Below are 20535 nucleotides of genomic sequence, written 5' to 3' on the forward strand. Positions count from 1 at the left end.
GCTAGGCCATTTCAGGGGGCAGTTAAGAGTCATCCACACTGCTGTGGGTCTGGAGTCACATATAGGCCAGACCAGGTAAGGACGGCAGATTTCCTTCCCTAAAGAACATTAGTGAACCAGATGGGTTTTTAGCACAATCTGATAATTTTATGGTCACCATTATTGATACTGTCTTTTTATTCAAGATTTAATTAATTTACTGAATTTAAATTCCCCAGCTGCTCTGGTGGGATTATGAACTTGCGTCTCTGGATCATTAGTCCAGGCCTCTGGATTACTAGTCCAGTAACATAACCAGTATGCTGCCGTTTCCCATAAAGGATGCCTCCTTTCCAGTAGAGAAGCCCAAGTCTCTTCAGTCTTTACTCACAACTCAGACCTCTGACAATAGGGTTCAGCCTTATGACTCTTCCCTGCGCTGCATCTTGAGCTTGAATGTCTCCTTTGTTTCTTGGTGACCAGAACTGTACGTAGTACTGGTTTGACCAGAGCACTGTACGGTTTGATGACACTTCCACTGACTTGTATAGTGGACAGGGGAATGTCTATGAGGGTTGTTTATATGACCTTCCGGAAGGCATTGGATAAGGTCCCACATAAGAGACTGTTATCTAAGGTAGAAGCCCACGGAATTGATGGCAAATTATTGACCTGGTTAGGAAACTGGCTGAGTGGCAGGAGACAGGCAGTAGTGATAATGGGTAGGCACTCAAATTGGCAGGATGTGACTAGTGGTGTCCCGCAGGGATCTGTGTTGGGGCCTCAACTATTCACAGTATTTATTAACGACTTAGATGATGGCATAGAAAGTCATATATCCAAATTTGCCGATGACACACAGATAGGCGGCATTGTAGGCAGTGTAGATGGAAGCATAAAATTACAAAGGGATATCAACAGATTAAGTGAATGGACAAAACTGTGGCAAATGGATTTCAATGTAGGCAAATGTGAGGCTATCCACTCCCAAACAAGCAGAAGTACCACCTCACCACAATTTTGGCAGGGATCATGCCTCTGCAGGAAATCAAAATTAGCACTTTAAGTTATCCCTAAAAACTAATGTGAATATAAGAACCTGCCGTTCTGAAATCTGAGCCTAAACCAACTAATTTGATTGAAGACTTAGTTGCAATTTAGCTGGATCCATTCAGCCAAAGTTAAGCATGTTTATTTTCAATGTATTCCTTAACCTTGCATTGTTATGATTGGCACTCATCCAGTAACATCACTTAGGCTGTACAGAAGGTAGTGTGAGAAATGGGAAAGCTACATCACTGTAGTTCTGAGATAGGAGTTTGAGACGTCACAAGGTTAGACTTTGAAGCAAAACTCCGTGCCTAACCCATGGTAAAGGTGACCGAGGAGAGCTTGATACCATTATTGGCTATAAAATGAAAAATGACCTAATTTTCAAGTAATACCATCCCTTACCTTGATCAGCAACAAATACATTCAATTAAATTTAACTTAACACCTTTTTCAAAGAGATTTGTTGGCAGTGAAGCAGATCGAGTGCTGTTAAGTTAAATTTAATTATCATTTCTAGTTTTCTTTTACGAGCAATGATATTTTGAAGCCACATACAAACATTTCTAGTGCTTATTTTCCTCTTCAAAATTATAGTTTCCAATCTGACATTAGTGTCATTACGACACGATCTCCAGTAAGATCAAGGATGTAAATCAAACAGGGCCAAAGTAAATAATAATTCTAAAAGGGCTAAGGGGGAGAAATTCAGTATCGCCACGTTTGGGGCGTTATACTCCAGCGGGCGCGAAATTTAGCACCCGGCGCAAATTATCGCCACCTACTGCTAAATTCACCTGCTTCGCCCCAGGAGGTGCTTGGAGCGCTAAAACAGGCGCTGCACGACTGTCTTAAGGCGCTAAGCTGGAGAAGCGAGGCGCTACCACCGAGGGCGGGCGCATCGAAGGTGCGGCCAGTTAGCGAATGCAGGCAGACACGCTGGCGCCGGTCAGCTCTTAAAGGGGAGGTTCGATCTTGGATTGCCGCCACACCCTGCGCACCAGAGCCCTGATTCTCGGCCTGGACAGACCTGCTGCCACATTCTAACATCTAGGACCATGGAGAGGGCCAGGGAGCGAGCACAGCGGTTGTGAGGGGGCCCTGCAGGTTCTGGCTAGCGCGGTGGAGCGCAGGCGATCTATCCTGTTTCCGGACAGTGGCAGGAGGCCGCTGCCCAACGACTATCGCAAAGCTTGGAGGGAGGTGGCTCACAGAATGACCTCCAGCAGCATGGTGCCTAGGACCCCTGTGCAATGCAGGAAGAAGTTCAACGACCTCACTCGGGTCGTCAGGGTGAGTACCCTTTTCAGTATCCTCTTCATCCCTGCATGTCCACCTCACTTTATGGCCAAAGGGTCCTGAAAGCCCCAATGCCCAGCCCTCATCCAATACCTATGGGCCTTTCATGAAACTCACACGCACATTCAGCACTTTACACACTGTAAGGGCTAATCGACCATGGGAGGCAGTGCAGCCAAGATCGGGGCTTCACACTGTAAGGGCTATTCGACCATGGGAGGCAGTGCAGCCAAGATCAGGGTTTCACACTGTACACAGAGCCCGTCCTTTCTCTTGCAGGGCAAGCTGGCCCATAACAGGAGGCAGCAGCAATGGACCGGGGGAGGCCGGCCTCACCTTCAAGACCTCAGCGATCTGGAGCAGCGAGTCCAGCAGATTATGGCAGGCCGGATGATTGGCCCCGTCGCCACTGGAGATGCCGACCCCGTTCTGGACAGCAATGGTAAGGTCATCACCTTTTTGACCTCTCTCCTTCTACTTGTGCCTCACACCAGCATCCTTTGCCACTATCGAACCAATAAAGTGCATTGCAGCACTCATGCCTCCCTCGCTGCCACCCTGCCCTCACGCTAAAGCAACTCTTGTACCTCCCTGCTTTCAGATGCTGATTCGCCAGGTGAGGAGGCGGGCCCTCAAGCTGCCACTGTGAGTGACTCTGAAGGCGAGGAGGAAGAGGAAGCCGGACCATCAGTGCCACCCTCAGCCGAGGCAGCCCATGGCCATAATGGGGACACGTCTTCCCTTGAGGGGAGCAGGGGGGAATGGTCTGAGGAGGGTGAAGCTCCGGGGCCCAGCGGGCTGCAGCAACGCGGGGGGGGGGGGGGGGGGGGAGGGGGGGTAGGGAAGCTCGGTGGTCTTCTCCCCGGAGGGAGAGTCTGGCCTCGAGTCCTGCTACAGTGAGCGCAGAAGAGGTGCAGCTCCTCACTGAATTGAGCACCCAGGCGGAGCACAGGCACACTGAGCTCATGGCTGCAGTGGCAAGGATGCCCGAATCCATTGAGTCACTGGCAAGGAGTGTCCAGGACTTCGGCGCAGCACTGGCAAGGAGTCTGCAGGACTTCGGCGCAGCACAGGCGGCTTCCACGCAAGTGCTTATTGGTGCAATGCAGTCAGTGGCTGGTCTGATGCAGACGCAGATTGAGGCCACACAAGCACTGACTGCTGCCACCCTCGCTGGATCGGGCACGAATTGCTGGGGCCCTCGCCGCGCCGCAGCAGGCCAGCAGTCTGTGCTTCAGCAGATTGCTCTGCATGCTGCAGTGCTGCCCCGTGGGAGTGCCAGTGTGTCATCTGACCAGGGAGTGGCTGTCTTCTGTCAGGATGGCAGCATTCCTGCTGCCAACACTGTCACTTCTCCACTGCAGCTGGAACCACCTGTAGGACAGACTGCTGCCGCCCATGCAGAGTTGGAGCAGTAAGCAGCCGGGCCCTCCAGGCCCAGAGCTGGTCCAGGCCGCACCTCAAGGGCATCTGCCGACTCAGTTTCTGACACTCAGCAGCCTTCCCCCAGCCTTGCTGCAGCCACTGGGGTCCCATTGCGGAGGAGCTGCAGGGTGGGAAGGGGCCAATCTCGCAAGTGAAGCAGATCACCCATGAAGGGCAAAAAGTAGGAGGTGTGGCAAAATGCTGTTAATTTTTTTATTGAAGGCCGAGGATTGTGGTCATTTTTTGGTTACTCTTTTGTTCATTGTCTCCAGGTTGTGAGAGCCAGTTATGTGTCTGACTGCATTTCTTGGGGTTTCGCTCTATTACTTCGTCATGTGGGAAGGGCACACAGTTTGTTAAATAAAGAAGTGTCTTTATTCAGAATGTGCATGTTTGCTCTTTGGACTATTTGTTGCCTTGACCGGCTTAGGGGTTGCGGAACGGTTCCCTTCATGTTCTTTCAATGGCACAAGCCATTCCCTGAGAGGGGGCCTAGAACTGACTTGCAATAAGCCGCTGACGGACGGCCCTTGCACTTTGTGCCTCCCTCCCGTCTTGGTGCTCCTCCTCCTCCTCCTCCTCCGCTGGTACTCCAATGTCTGGTGGCAGTAGCTGAGTCCTGAGGATTGCCAGGTTATGCAGCATGCAGCACACTACAACGAAATGGGAGGCTCGCTCAGGTGAGTACTGAAGGGCTCCCCTGGAATGGTCCAGACAGCGGAACCGTTGCTTGAGCACGCCGATTGTGTGCTCAATAATGTTCCTGGTCGCTTGATGGCTCTCATTGTATTGTTCTTCAAGCAGGGGTGCTGGGCGCACGGAGCGGGGTCATCAGCCAGGTGCACAGAGGATAGCCCTTGTCCCCGAGAAGCCAGCCTCCTGGGTGAGCCGGGGCTTCGAAAAGGTCTGCCACAGAAGTCTGGCGCAGGATGACGGCGTCGTGGCTGCTGCCTGGAAAGCGGGCATTGACAGCGAGTATCAGCTGTCTGTGGTCACACACCAACTGGACGTTAAACGAATGGAACCCCTTCCGATTGCGGTAATCCTCGGCATTCTCTTGCGGCGCCCGCAAAGCCACATATGTGCAGTCAATGGCGCGCCCTGGACCATGGGGAAGCCCGCTATTCTTGCAAATCCCATTGCGCGCTCTTGCTGCTTGTCCAGGGTCATGGGGAAGGAGATGTACTGACGTCTCCTTTTAAAGAGGGCATTCGTGACTTGACGGATGCAGCAATGCACCGTGAACTGGGAGATATTGGCAATGTCCCCAGTAGCGGATTGGAAGGAGCCGGTGGCATAGAAGTTGAGAGCCACTGTCACCTTCACTGCCACCGACAGAGACGCCCTGCTCCTCAGTTGAGGCTGCAGATCTGGCTGAAGCAGGTGGCAGAGCTCAGTGACCACCTCCCTGCTGAATCGCAGCCTCCGAAAACACTGCTCCTCAGACATGTTGAGGTATGAGAACTGTTGGCGGAAAACCCTGGGGCAGTAAGGTCTCGTGTGCTGCCGCCTGTTGGCCCTCCTCCGTCTGGCCATGATTGGCACTCTCTCTCGGCGTCTCTGTATCCTCTCAATGTAATGGAGAAGCCCGACATTTCCACCCATTTCAGCCCCCATAGTATGCGGCCACTCAATGTTATGCCAGTGAAAAAGCAAACCAACTACAAAGTTGTTTGGCGCACTGACCTCTACCTCTGCCTAGCGGAAGCTGAACGCCAACTCTCCGACACCTCCTCCTACCTCCACCTGGACCATGACCCCACTACCAAACATCAAACCACCGTTTCCAAGACTGTCACTGACCTCATCTCCTCTGGAGATCTTCCCCCCGCTGCCACCAACCTCATAGTTCCCCAACCCCGCACAGCCCGCTTCTACCTCCTTCCCAAGATCCACAAACAGGACTGCCCTGGTAGACCCATCGTTTCAGCCTGTTCTTTCCCTACAGAACTTATCTCTTCCTATCTTGACTCTATCTTTTCTCCCCTTGTCCAGTCTCTTCCCACCTACATCCGCAACTCTTCGGACGCCCTCCGCCACTTTAACAGTTTCCAGTTTCCTGGCCCCAACCGTTTCCTTTTCACCATGGACGTACAATCCCTCTACACCTCCATCCCCCACCCAGATGGCCTGAGGGCGCTCCGCTTCTTCCTTGAACAGAGGCCCGACCAGTCCCCATCCACCACGACCCTCCTCCGCCTGGCTGAACTTGTTCTCACATTGAACAACTTCTCCTTTAACTCCACTCATTTCCTCCAAATCAAAGGTGTTGCCATGGGTACCCGCATGGGTCCTAGCTATGCCTGCCTTTTCGTGGGCTATGTGGAACAATCTTTGTTCCAGTCCTACTCGGGTCCCCTCCCTCACCTCTTTTTCCGATACATTGATGACTGTATCGGTGCCGTTTCCTGCTCTCGCCCCGAACTTGACAATTTCATTCACTTTGCCTCCAATTTCCACCCTTCCCTCACCTTCACATGGTCCATCTCGGACTCTTCCCTTCCCTTCCTCGGCTTCTCCGTCTCCATCTCTGGGGATAGGTTATCGACCAATATTTACTACAAGCCCACTGACTCCCACAGCTACCTGGACTACACTTCCTCCCACCCCGCTTCCTGTAAGGACTCTATTCCATTCTCCCAGTTTCTCCGCCTCCGCCGTATCTGCTCCGACGACGCCACCTTCCACACCAGTGCTTCAGACATGTCTTCCTTTTTCCGCAACCGAGGATTCCCCTCTACTGTGGTTGACACTGCCCTCGACCGTGTCAGTTCTATCTCCCACACTTCTGCCCTCACCCCTGCCCCTCCCTCCCGGAACCACGATAGGGTTCCCCTTGTCCTCACCTTTCACCCCACCAGCCTCCACATTCAACGGATCATCCTCCGGCATTTCTGCTACCTCCAAAGTGATCCCACCACCAAATGTATCTTCCCCTCCCCTCCCCTTTCAGCATTCCGCAGGGACCGCTCCCTCCGAGACACCCTAGTCCACTCCTCTATCACCCCAAACAGCCCTTCCTCTTCGCCTGGCACCTTCCCGTGCAAGTGGAGGAGATGTAACACCTGCCCCTATACCTCCCCCCTTCCCACTGTCCAGGGCCCCAAACACCCCTTCCAGGTGAAACAGCGATTTACTTGTACTTCTCGCAATCTAGTATACTGTATTCGCTGCTCACGATGCGGTCTCCTCTACATTGGGGAGACCAAACGCAGATTGGGTGACCGCTTTGCGGAACACCTCCGTTCAGTCCGTAAGGGTGACCCCGAGCTTCCGGTCGCCTGTCATTTTAATTCACCGCTCCATTCCCACTCGGACCTCACCGTCCTTGGCCTCTTGTATTGTTCCACGGAAGCTCAACGTAAACTCGAGGAACAGCACCTCATCTTCCGATTAGGCAGTCTGCAGCCTTCCGGACTCAATATCGAGTTCAACAATTTCAGATCATAAGCTCGGCCCCCATTTCATTTTCTCTTGTAATTGTTCCACTCCTTTCCCCCCCCCCCCTTTCCTTTTGTTTCTCCCTCACACCTGGCAGCTATCTTTTGCCCTGCCAGTACACTTTACACCTAATCCCAGCCTATTACCATCTCGTCTAGCTTCTAATCTCTTTTACTTCTTTTGTTTCTTTTATTCTTTTGTCCGATCGCAGCCCTGCCTCCGATCTAGTTTCTTTTCTTTCCAGTTTTGAAGAAGGGTCCAACCCGAAACGTCAACTCAAATTTCTCTCCACGGATGTTGCCTGACCTGCTGAGTTTTTCCAGCATTTTCTGTTGTTATTTCGGATTTCCAACATCTGCAGTATTTTGCTATCGTACAAAGTTCTGGTCCGAAGCCAGAAGTACCTCTGCGAGCACTGACTCAATGTAGAAAGCTCTCTCCCTTTGTCTCTCTGCAAATCTCTCTCTCTCTCACAGAAGGAGTGGTCCAAAAATGGCTACCACAAAGAAACCAGGAAGAGCCCCCTTTAAATAGCACCCCCCCAGCCCCACAGCGACTGGGAACCGTTCCAGTCAACCAGTCGCTGGGAGCAACAGGCGGAAAGGAGGGGGGCGCCACTGAATTTCCGGTTCGGGGCGCCCCAAGGGCGTTGCACCATGAAATGACGTCAGGAGCTGCGCGCGCAGCTGAGCGGGCGTTGCGGTTTTGCGCCACCGCTAAATGTCCGCGCAATTTCGCGAGAGGTGCAGGTCTCGCCGCGCCTGGGCGCTAGCTGGCTCGTGCCCCACTTATCGCCCTCTTAAGGCGCTTTCGGGTGGCGCAAACAACTGAATTTCTCCCCCTAAGAGTGTTAAAAAAACAAGCCTGAAGGCTTTGTGTCTTAATGCGAGGAGCATTCGTAATAAGGTGGATGAATTAGCTGCGCAAATAGATGTAAATGAATAAGATATAATTGGGATTACGGAGACATGCTCCAGGGTGACCAAGGCTGGGAATTCAACATCCAGGGGTATTCAATATTCAGGAAGGACAGGCAAAAAGGAAAAGGAGGTGGGGTAGCATTGCTGGTTAAAGAGGAGATTAACATAGTAATAAGGAAGGATATTAGCTCTGATGATGTGGAATCTGTATGGGTAGAGCTGAGCAATACCAAGGGGCAGAAAATGTTAGTGGGAGTTGTATACAGACCCCCAAACAGTAATGCTGAGGTTGGGGATGGCATTAAATGGGAAATTAGAGACGTGTGCAATAAGGGCACAGCAGTTATCATGGGTGACTTTAATCTACATATAGATTGGGCTAACCAAATTAGTAACAATACTGTGGAGGAGGAATTCCAAGAGTGTATACAGGATGCTTTCCTGGACCAATATGTCGAGGAACCAACTAGAGATCAGGCCATCTTAGACTGGGTATTATGTAATGAGAAAGGAGTAATTAGCAATCTTGTTGTGCGAAGCCCTTTGGGACGGAGCGATCATAATATGATAGAATTCTTCATTAAGATGGAGAGTGAAGTAGTTGACTCAGAGACTAGGGACCTGAATTTAAATAAAGGAAACTACGATGGTATGAGGCGCGAGTTGGCTAGGATGGATTGGGGAGCGTTACTTAAAGGGTTGACGGTGGATAGGCAATGGCAAAAATTTAAAGATTGCATGGATGAACTACAGAATTTGTTCATCCCTGTCTGGCATAAAAATAAAACAAAAAAGGTGGCTCAACCGTGGCTAACAAGAGAAATTAGGGATTGCATAAGATCCAAGGAGAGGACATATAAATTGGCCAGAAAAAGCAGCAAACCTGAGGAATGAGAACCGTTTAGGATTCAGCAAAGGAGGACAAAGGGATTAATTAAGAAGGGGAAAATAGAGTATGAGAGTAAGCTTGCAGGGAACATAATAACTGACTGTAAAAGCTTCTATAGATATGTGAAGAGAAAAAGATTGGTGAAGTCAAGCATGGGTCCCTTGCAGTCAGAATCAGGAGAATTTATAATGGGGAACAAAGAAATGGCTGACCAATTAAATACATACAGTACTTTGGTTCTGTCTTCACAAAGGAGGACACGAATAACCTCCCAGAGATGTTGGGGAACATAGGGGGAAAATTCAGTTGGTTGCGCCTCCCATTAGTGCCTTAAGATGGCGCTAACAGGACGCAACGCAACTAGCATCCGGGCGCGGCACTGCCCACGCCTCCTGCAAAATTCAGCGGGAGGTTAGTGGTGGCGCTAACCAGTAGCGCCTTGCGGCGCTGGTGATGACGTCATTGGTGTGCGCAGCGCCCCGCTCACGCCCCGGCCATGATCTTCGGGAGCGCCCCGATTACCACTGGACGCTATGTCTGACGGGGTCAGGAGGGCGTACCTGCGGCCGGGGAGGCGCAATTTAAAGATGAGGTGTGGGGCGGCCATTTTTGTTGCTGGACGCCTGCCAGCACCTGCCTGCGCTCCTGTCGCAGACCTCCTGAAACGACCCCCCCGCGGAGTGCTGGCTGCGCTCCAAGAGCCCGGCACTTCTCTTGAGTGCCGGGCTCTTTTGCTTGCACTCCCAATTCCCGGGGGCCCAGCTGGGGCCCAGGTCGCGCTGCACAAGGCCCCTCCCCTTTAAGAAGGGGAGGAAGGCCTGCAATACCGCGGTGCGGTGTGCCGCAGCGTGTGGCGCTGTGGCACATAACGCCGCAATATTGACTCACAGCGCCCCAAGAGGGATGCGGGGCGCTTCCAGTAGCGCCCCGCTTCCCCCTTGGGGCGCAACCACTCAATTTCAGGTGCGGGAAGCTAATTTTTCCGGCGAAGTTACCGCCCCAATTGGGGTGCTACTCAATTTTTAGCCCACAGGGTCTAATGACAGGGAGGAACTGAATGAAATCAGTATCTGTAGGAAAATGGTGTTAGGGAAATTGACGGGATTGAAGGCCGATAAATCCCCAGGGCCTGATAATCTACATCCTAGGGTACTTAAGGAAGTGGCCCTAGAAATAGTAGAGGCATTGCTGGTCATCTTCCAAAATTCTATAGACTCTGGAACAGTTCCCATGGATTGGAGGGTAGCTAATGTAACCCCACTGTTCAAAAAAGGTGGTAGAGAGAAAACAGGGAACTATAGACCGGTAAGCCTAACATCGATAGTGGGGAAAATGCTAGAGCCCATTATAAAAGATGTAATAGCAGAGCACTTGGAAAACAGTGACAGGATCGGACAAAGTCAACATGAATTTACAAAAGGTAAATCATGCTTGACTAATCTACTGGAATTTTTTGAGGTGTAACTGGTGGAATAGATAAGGGAGAACCAGTGGATGTGGTGTATTTGAACTTTCACAAGGCTTTCGATAAGGTCCTGCATAAGAGATTAGCGTGCAAAGTTAAAGCACATGGGATTGGGGGTAAGGTACTGACTTGGATAGAGAACTGGTTGGCAGACAGGAAGCAAAGAGTTGAAATAAACGGGTCTTTTTCTGAGTGGCAGGCAGTGACTAGTGGGGTACCGCAGGGATCGGTGCTAGGACCCCAGCTATTCACAATATATATTAATGATCTAGACGAGGGAACTAGATGTAATATCTCCAAGTTTGCAGACGACACAAAGCTGGGTGGGTATGTGTGCTGTGAGGAGGATGCAGAGAAACTCCAGTATGATTTGGACAGGTTGGGCGATTGGGCAGATGCATGGCAGATGCAGTATAATGTGGATAAATGCGAGGTTATCCACTTTGGTGGCAAAAACAGGGAGGCAGATTATTATCTGAATGGCAATTGATTGGGAAAAGGGGAAGTTCAGCGAGACCTTGGTGTCCTTGTGCACCAGTCACTGAAGGTAAGCATGCAGGTGCAGCAGGCGGTTAAGAAGGCAAATGGTATGTTGGCCTTCATAGCGAGAGGATTCGAGTACAGGAGCAAGGATGTCTTGCTGTAGTTGTACAGGGCCTTGGTGAGACCACACCTTGAGTATTGTGTGCAGTTTTGGTCACCTTATCTGAGGAAGGATGTTCTTGCCATGGAGGGAGAGCAGTGAAGATTCACCAGACGGATACCTGGGATGGCAGGAATGACGTATGAAGAGAGATTGGGTCGAATAGGCTTATATTCACTAGAGTTTAGAAGAATGAGAGGGGATCTCATTGAAGCTTATAAAATTCTAACAGGACTAGACAGACTAGATGCAGGAAGGATGTTCCTGATGGCCGAGGTGTCCAGAACCAGGGGTCACAGTCTAAGGATAAGGGTTAAGCCATTTAGGACAGAGATGAGGAGGAATTTCTTCACCCAGAGAGTGGTGAACCTGTGGAATTCTCTACCACAGAAGGCAGTTGAGGCCAATTCATTAAATATATTCAAGGAGGAGAGATTTCTTAAGGCTAAAGGGATCAAGGGATATGGGGAGAAAGCAGGGACAGGGTACTGAATTTGGATGATCAGCCATGATCTCATTAAATGGCAGAGCAGGCTTAAGGGGCCGAATGGCCTACTCCTGCTCCTATCTTCTATGTTTCTATGTAAACATTTTTAATCATAATTACATCTTACAGCTATGTCATCAGTTAAGCACATTTCTTATACTGCAAACATTACCAATTGTAATTTTTAGTTACATCAAGCATTTTAAATCTAAAATAATTCTATGCTCATTATTGGACTCGCTTCAGTAAGATTTTTTTCCATTTGTGTCTGAGGGTTATGTTGATAGATTTAGATGAGGAAAGACGGGAGGTGGCTCGAGTGGAGCATAAACGCCAGCATGGACTGGCTGGGCCGAATGGCTTGTTTCTGTGCTGTATAACCGATGTAATCCTATGTGATAATATGCTGCCTATAATTAAAGAGATAAGTTTCGTCCCGAGAAGTATGAAAATGCAACCGTTTGGAATGTGGGCCCGAAATTTGCGGTCAGCGGCGAAGCGACGGCGGTCACCGCTGACCTTGAAGAAAGCTGTCCACAAAGATCTTGCAATCTCTGTGGCGATGATGTTAGTTCTCTCAACCTTAATTTGATTGTAGCGCTGTCAAAAGGGAATCTCTCGCGTACAGCAACAGTGATGTCATCAAGCTGTCTAAGCAGCCAATCACACTGAAGAATTCCCACAGACAGCAAACCAGGAAATAAAAAGCACTGATTGTCGTTCACTTTTTAAAATTTTTTTTACACAGAGCTAAATAAAGATTGGGACACATACGTGGGGATAAGCTGAAATATCAAACAAACTTAAAAAAAATATATTTATTATTTTAAAAATCTAATATTTTTAATCATAATGGAGAAATCTGACATTCCACGAAAATAAAATTAGGTTTTCAGGGCCAGAATGGTTGTTCAGCAGTCAATGCGCTGTTTAAACCCCAGTTACACCTCTTTGAACAAGGCTTAACTTTTTATGGAGTGTTTAACAGCGATATTAGTGCAGAAAAGGGGAAGTTTTCATCAGTTCAAGTGATTTCACTGATTGCCGGCTATGGGGAGTTCCACAGCGCGGCCTGTAGTGGAGCAGGGAATGACTAACCGCAACTTCAGGATTTCTGCGTTCATCTGCGCATGCGCTAAATCCTGAAGTTACGGTCAGTTTCAGAGGTGTAATGACGGCGAACGCTGACAGTTTTGCCGTCATTACCACCGCAAAATCCTTGCTTTCTTCAATAAAAGCTCTCTAGCAGCGGACAAGTGGGCATAAAGGGATTTTATTTTCCTTTTTGGATTTCCTGTTTAGATTTTGGGAAGCATTAACTAACCCTATCAATAGTCAACATCATTTGGAACCTGTATCTGTGCTTAGTTTCTAACATATAGGCCTGATTTTCCCTTGCTATACCGCACTTGAAACTGCCATTGAAAATTTTCCCTCACTCCCCCGAGCACCAGCAAGGAATTTGGTAACCCAACACTGAGCTCCCCTACCGTATTTAAATGACAGTGAAGGGAGTGGGGAGAGGTGTAAGGTTAGGGCAAACCGACGATATCCCTGTCTCTCCACTGAAGTACTGGTAACCCCAGGTACCGCAGAAGAAAGGTAATGATCCATGATGGAGCAGCAGTGGAAATCCTGCTGATGGTCCTGCTGGAGGAAGACAGCCTGGGTTGTGACCACCCTCTCTCCTGCCCCCATACCTGGACCAGAAGAAGACGCAGCCTTTTAAAAAAAAAAAATTAAGAATTCTTCAAGGTTGCTTCTGCCTCCTGTAATTGCGTCGCCTTCCCTTTCTGGTGTTGCAATGGATGCCTCTTTGCAGCACTGCCAAGGATTTCTGTCCAGCGGCATCAGGCTGCCCCTGTGTGGTGGAGATACCGTCGGGAGACATGCCTGCATGTTTAATGACCACCCCAACCCAGATAAATGGGAGCGGTCAGAATACCAGATGGAAGTCCCGTCATAACCTACCTCCAAAGGCAAAACTGCCCCAATAGCGAATTCCAGCCCCTAATATCAGCAAAAAAAAACTGTCAGTTTTTAATGCTCAATATTTGAAAGCATTGTTTGAGAAACGAATTGAATTACAATCGCGTCGTCCCCAGGCAATAAAAAATCTTTTTGTGTAATTGTTTTTCTGCTTGTCTCCTGTTCTCAAATTCTTTGGCCTAGAAATTGAGTTTTGGCGCAGCCAGGGCTTTAGCGCCGGAAGTTAGTGCCGGAGCTAAGTCGCGCTGGTCGGGCCCAAAATTCACCAATTCTGCGCCCAAACGGCTGCCGGCGCTGCTAAGAGCTGTTTGCGCCTGAAAACTGGCGCTACGCGCTGAATATCGGCGCTATTCCGGCGCTGCGGCGCCCGCTGCGGTGCGGCAGGTTCGGGAAGTGCAGGCCTCCTCCTTCCCTTAAGGAGGAGCTGCCTGCACCCGGCCGCGGCCCGCAAAAATCTTTTTAAAAATGAGCCCGGCACCTCGGACAAGTGCCGGGCTTGCTTCTGTTCCGGGGGGGGGGGGGGGGGGAAGTCCGGGGAGGGAGCTGCGGCCAGGCGGCCGGCGGGAAAGCGGCCGGCCGCCGCGGTGCCTTTAATGCGCCGGCGCAAAGTCATGTAAGACTCTGTTGCCAGAGTCTTAGTTGCGGCTGCCACGGGCGAGGCGGCCGCAACTGAATTTCGGCGCTGGGGCCCGTCGGCATGGCAACCGGGACGCTGCGCACACCGATGACGTCATCGGTGCCGGCGCAGCGCTACCGGTCTACCGCGGCGGAAGGGCCCCAGGCAATTTCGGCGCCGGCGCCAATTGCAGCGCTAGGCCCTCTAGCGCCGCAAAATCGGCGCTAAGGGCACTGAATTTCTAGGCCTTTGAGTTTACATCTCCCTATCTTTCTGTTTGTCTTCAACTCTGTCTCCCTCGTCATTTTCTCAGACACTAGCCCAGATTTTCCAGTTGGGTGCATTCACAAGTGTAAGTTAATGGTGCATGTTTCACCCCGCCTGACCCACAGTTCAAATAAACAGTAATTATTGGGAATTTTACTTAAATAAAATGTCAGAAGCAAGAAATGCAGGTTTAAACAAAATCTGTGGTGGCCAGAAAGCAAAAAAAAAACACATGAAACAAATCTTTTAAAAAGGCATTATCACACATTCCCTAAAAGTGAGGGAAAACAGCTATTTCCTTTCGATTCAGATTTCTTTCAGTAACAGTGTGGAAACACTAAAATCAAACCTAAGTTGCGACAAGCTGAAGAAGCAAATAGCACCTTATAGAGTTGAGATAAGTTTTGTTTCAGTGGGTTAGGCTGAGGTCCCAAGCCACCACTCTTTCGCTTTATGATGTTCATTCAGCCCTATTACTTCTGCACTAATCATATTTCTACTACAATAAATGTCATCTATTCAGAAGGAATGCTCAGTTCTAAAAGCTTGATTCTGAAATACATCAGTGATGATTTTTTTTCATCATCGCAGTTTGTTTCTGTCCTGTGTCCCAGATGCAGAGACAATTTGTGGAATAATCTTTCAGGCCCTTATTCAACATTATCTAAGTGAGAAGAGGATACAGTATGCAGTTCCTCATTTTTGATCATATGGCAATTATTAAATCTTACTGAGCTCAAAATTTTCACAATCATATTGGAATGGAAATACCAGTGACAATGAAAAATACTGTAACATAAACAAAAGAAAACACCATGCACCTGAAGGTGTAACTAAACCTCCAAAGAACAAAACCTGCAAACCTAATAAACCCTTGCATGTACAGACATTTCCATGGAATAACAATCTCTCACCTAAACTTTGTACCAGCCTTATTTGCTGATCTTTCATTCAGATAACACAACACCACCCATGGAAATTGGGAGGCCTGGTAAAAGAGGATTGCACCTTATTATATAAACAAAACGTGACTGAAAGCATTCCTTTCATTGTATAATCAATCCCCCCATTTTTAATACGTATTTTTGACCTATCATAAGAGGAGCAGATAAAAAGCGTGCTAATCAGCAAAACAAATTTGGAGTAATTATGTTCTATATTTGATGTAAATTAGCTTATCTTAGTGTTGAATATGCAACAGAATAAATGCACAAATAGGCAATAACAATAATAATTATTATAAATAATAGATAAGCATCTGTAATGATCAGAATGAGAGTACTGACTGCAAAACTATTACCTTAAAACAAACTAGCTCATAGAAATAAACCTGAAATTTTGGCTTAAGAAATTATACACTTTATACACAAATGTAGCAGATTATATTCACTACCATAAACTACAATAATGGAAAGAACTACAATATTCCTGACATCTACTGCTATTGAATAATCAACTTTAATACATTGAATGAAAAGCTTTATATATTTTTGAGTTACCCTTCCAAATTTTTTTATGAACTCTACTTTCTCTTTATTGTTGTTCTACTGTTTAGGCCTCCCATGCTACGCACCATTCCTTGACAATATATAAGTGGACAACTTGTTCCTGATTCTCTGTCAATGCTGGTCTTGAGACCACTTTGAGTTGGCTTTCCCTCCCGCCTACTTCCACCTCATTTACTGTTGAAATCTTCTTTGAAATTAGATTCGACTATTCCAATGCTCCTCTAGCTGGCTGCCCATTTTTCACCCACCGTAAACTTCTGCTCATCCAAAAATACGCTTCCTGTTCTGCACCAAGTCCCACTCACCCATCACCTCAGTTCTCGTTGATCTACATTGGCTCCCGGTCACCAAATACTTCAATTTTTAAATTCTGGTCTCATGTTTAAATCTCTAAATGGCCTTGTGTTTCCCTATCTGTAACTTGCTCCAGCATTACAGCACCAACACCCCAAACTTTCCATTCCTCTGACTCTAATCTCTTCTGCATCCTACCTCCTTAGCCCCATCCATGGCGGCCATAACTTCAGCCGCCTAGGCACCATGCTCTAGAATTCCCTCCTCAAACCCCTTCGGCCTCTCTATCTCCCTCTCCTCCTTTAAGACCCTCCTTAAAACCCACCTTTATGATGAATCTTTCGGTCACCCCTCCTAAATTCTCCTTCTTTGGTTTGACAATCAATCTTTTATTATGGCCTGGGGAAGGGGCACCTGTCAGTGGCCAGGAAACCCAGAAATACCGGGAACACAGAGGTCCAGCTGAATATAAAGGCAGGACCTCATTAGAATTTACTTATTCTATTTCCCGCCTAGCAGCCAGCCAAATTGAAGGCTGGCTGGCTGCAGGGCAGGAAAGGCAGTACTACAAGACAGCAGGCGGGGATGGTGTCTGGCAATCGAGAAGATATGGGGTGATGGGGGGAAGCGATCGTAGGGAGGGGAGTCTGAGAGATTGCGGGGGGGGGGGCGGAGAGATTGTGGGGGGGTGGAGAGATCACGGGGGGGTGGAGAGATCGCGGGGGGGTGGAGAGATCGCGGGGGGGTGGAGAGATCGCGGGGGGGGTGGAGAGATCGCAGGGGGGGTCGGAGTGATCGCGGGGGGGTGGAGAGATCGCGGGGGGGGTGGAGAGATCGCGGGGAGGCTCACAAGCAATGCTGGAAAAGCACTTGCCTGCTGCAGCTGGCAGCTCCCGCCTCCTTTCAGCTGCTACTTGTCTGACCTCAAACCTGACTCGGTGAACCCAGAAGTAGGCACATTCGCGGTGGGCTGAGGTAGGGTTTCCTATTTTTAACAATTTAACTCCCCGAAACTGTCCTGCCCATACTAGAGGGGCAGGGGGTGGGGTTAAAATGACCTTCTATGTTTCTGTGAAGCAACTTTCAACATTATGTTAAAAAAGTTAAATATACATGTTGTTGCTGTTCATTTCCCCTCACTCCCTTGGAGCAGTGGTTCCTTAACTATGCTCCGCACTTCCCTCTGACAGCTTAGCTAAACCCAAAGATGCATCATGAATCTGAGTCCTGCCTTTCCAAGCAACAGTTTGTTAGCTTCACCAATGTGCTGCACTATTGGACTGATGATTTCCTTCTAAACAAGGCCCTGTGAGTACTGTGTGTTTGGTGTACAATAGTACTGTATAATCATTGTGACAGAAGATCTGGTATACTGGTTGCCTAATTAAGCAATAATGCTGTTCAGTTGACCAGTTCATCAGCTGCGTCTTCAGCCAAATGCTTGACATGGAACATTTATCCAAATAGTCTCCACCTGCACATTTCACTATGAATTATTATCTCTAAATGCAAGAGACTTAGTCCAATTAAAAAAGATTGCTGTAAATTCCAAATGACAAACTTTATCTGAACTCTATTAAATATAATAAGTGGCCAGATTTTGGTTTTTTTCCATTACTAATATGACACCACTATCAATAGATCATAAAATAGGCTTTGTTTTGGCACACATATCAAATCCATTACAGAGTAAAAAACAAATACAGGATTTTAATTGCTCAACACTAACAAGCTAAACATGTGTTCAAGGATATCAGGCAGAATTCAAATAATAAATCTGCCTTACAAAAATTACAAATTGTACTGTCTGTTCTGGATGTAGATATCAGATTTGTGGTTCATTATTGAAGAATGACAATGGCAAACAATTTAATTTTATGCATCTTACCTAGGCATCTTCCATTCATTGCTCTGTATCCAGCCGAACAGCTGACACATTCATAGGAGCCCAGAGTATTGATGCATTTTCCAGTAGGGCATGTACTAGGACTACGGCATTCATCGATATCTGTTAAATGAGTCAAAAATTGAGCTCAGTTTTCCCAAAACATTTTAAAGACGAAGTTGAGATTCATGACAAAATTGTCCATCTGTTCACAGAGCCATTAAAGCACAGCCCAAGACGACGGCGTCATGATATAAGCAAGAAACAGAAAAATATTCATAGTTGCTCAAATTTGTGCAATGGCCCAGAAATTCTGTTCCCTAAGGGTGTGTACGCGCTGTGTACTCACCCATAGGGCCAACGGAAATGCCGGTTTTAGGCATGCACTGCGCATGCGCTGGAAACCGGAACTTCCGTTTCGTGAAGAAAGAGCTTGACAGTTCAAACGCCTGTGCCGGAGAGGCAGTGCGTACGGCTGCAACTTCTGTTTTTTTCAGCAGTGCTTCAGTCCAGGTAAGTCTGAAACAGCTGCGCCTGGAAAAGCAGGCGTACAGCCGGCAGCTCCAAGGCACAAGGCCTGCTTTTACCAGGCTGAGTTGAAGAAAGCAAAAAAAAAAAAAAAATTTTCCCACTGATTTATCATTTTAAAATACTTTAAAGAAAGGTAAGTTTATTTTTTGCCTCGTTAAAAACGTTATTTTTTTCAAAAATTTAAATTTTTGTTTAAAAGTTAATTTATGTAATTTAAGTCATTAAAAAAAAATGTATTTGAAGTTTTACTTATGTTTTGGGGGTGATCTCTATTCATAGATTTGACACATCTTCCTGTCAAATCTATGAATGGAGATTCTCTGCTCTGATTGGCTCCCCATGGCCCACGTGATCCCAGGGACACTGCGAACCGCCTGCGCCCCTAGGATACGTGGGCCCTGCACACCAGCAGTTTGAAGAGGCCCAGCAACGGAACTCTGCGCCTCCCGGGAGCCCGCCGGTCCAGGCGGAGATTTTTCCAAATTGTAGCCCTCCGCCCACAGGAGGACTGCGAACGGAATTTCTGGGCTAATATACAGTACAGGTTTTTGCTTCTCTCCCCCAATCAAATGCATTCAAGTTTGCATACTAAATTGCAATGGTATTATAACATAATGTTCAAATTTTAGTGGGTCAGTCGACCTGGTAGAGGACTGAACTTTTACCCAATCTCATCAATCTAAATTTTCTAGCTGCTGCTCTTGCTCAAACTTACTTTTTTTCCTCAGCCAGAGTTGACAGTTTTCAGCTCCTCAATTGATGAACTACTGTATGGTAATAAAATGTTCTATTTTGGGACGAGGGTGAGAAAAAACTAACAGGACCACATCTGCCTTGCAGACGTACATCTCCATTCAATTGATCTGAGTGGCAAAATAGCTATGGTCATGACTATGGGAAAGGCCATGCTCAACCAGTTCCAACTCTATTAACCATAGGAAGAGGTGTGGCAGAAAAAGGACTATCTAAAGTAGAAAAATGGGATGAGCAGGGAAGAGGACTGTAGTGTTTCATTTTCCATTTTAACTAACATCACCTGAAATTGATCTCAATAGTTATTAAATTTATTCCACAATGACTAGGATACAATTCACTATTAGATCACAGTCGATGATTTTATTTACCATTGCACTGTCCTGGTCTAGTCATTATGTAACCCTCTTCACAGTCACAGCGATAAGAACCTGGGGTGTTGGTGCAATGTCCTCTCTGACACAAGTTGGCCTGCTCACACTCATTTATATCTGTGCAGTGAGAAATCAGAGAAACAAAGGATTAAGTTTACACAGTTATGTAGGTAACAATAATGTAAAAGTTTGTGGGATATGATAATTCACAATGTCTGAAATCAGAATTTCTTTGCGGTTCATATGCAGCACTAGACAATGCATTACTAAATACTGTACAACTGCAAATTCAAGCCTGAAATCCAAGCTTTTCTGAGCTCCATTGTTTTGACACAACAAACTCTTATTTCTATATAATAGCAAAATACTGCAGATGCTGGAAATCTGAAATAACAACAGAAAATGCTGGAAATACTCAGCAGGCCAGGCAGCATCCGTGGAGAGAGAAACAGAGTTAACGTTTCAGGTCTGGGACCCTTCATTAGAACTGGAAAAAGCTGGAGATGTAACAGATATTAAGCAGGTGCAGAGACGGGGGGGGGGGGGGGGTGGCGGTGCGGTTGGGAGGGGAGGAAGGAATTGAAAGAACACCCTGTACTTTTGTAAGAGGCAGGAAAGATAAAATGTTGCAAATGGGAATGGCAAAAATCATACTGCATGAAAAATGGGGGCAGGGATAATTATCTGAAATTGTTGAACTCGATGTTGAGTCCAGAAGGC

At 47.7% G+C, this 20535-nt stretch overlaps 1 protein-coding gene across 1 annotated transcript in view; it reads right to left on the reverse strand.

Moving 5' to 3' along the window:
• Positions 1–20535, reverse strand: part of LOC147109099 (latent-transforming growth factor beta-binding protein 2-like) — an 817740-nt gene that overhangs the window by 202830 nt on the left and 594375 nt on the right. Inside the window, exons 19-20 of the mRNA XM_086002712.1 lie at positions 19813–19932; positions 18161–18280 (exon numbers count right to left, since the gene is read on the reverse strand). Coding sequence (XP_085858838.1) covers positions 18161–18280; positions 19813–19932 — 240 coding nt within the window. The remainder of the gene's footprint in view (positions 1–18160; positions 18281–19812; positions 19933–20535) is intronic.

The sequence above is a fragment of the Somniosus microcephalus genome, chromosome 12, assembly GCF_052327205.1.
Source record: "Somniosus microcephalus isolate GS21.2 chromosome 12, FLI_Smic_1.0, whole genome shotgun sequence".
NCBI lineage: Eukaryota > Metazoa > Chordata > Chondrichthyes > Squaliformes > Somniosidae > Somniosus > Somniosus microcephalus.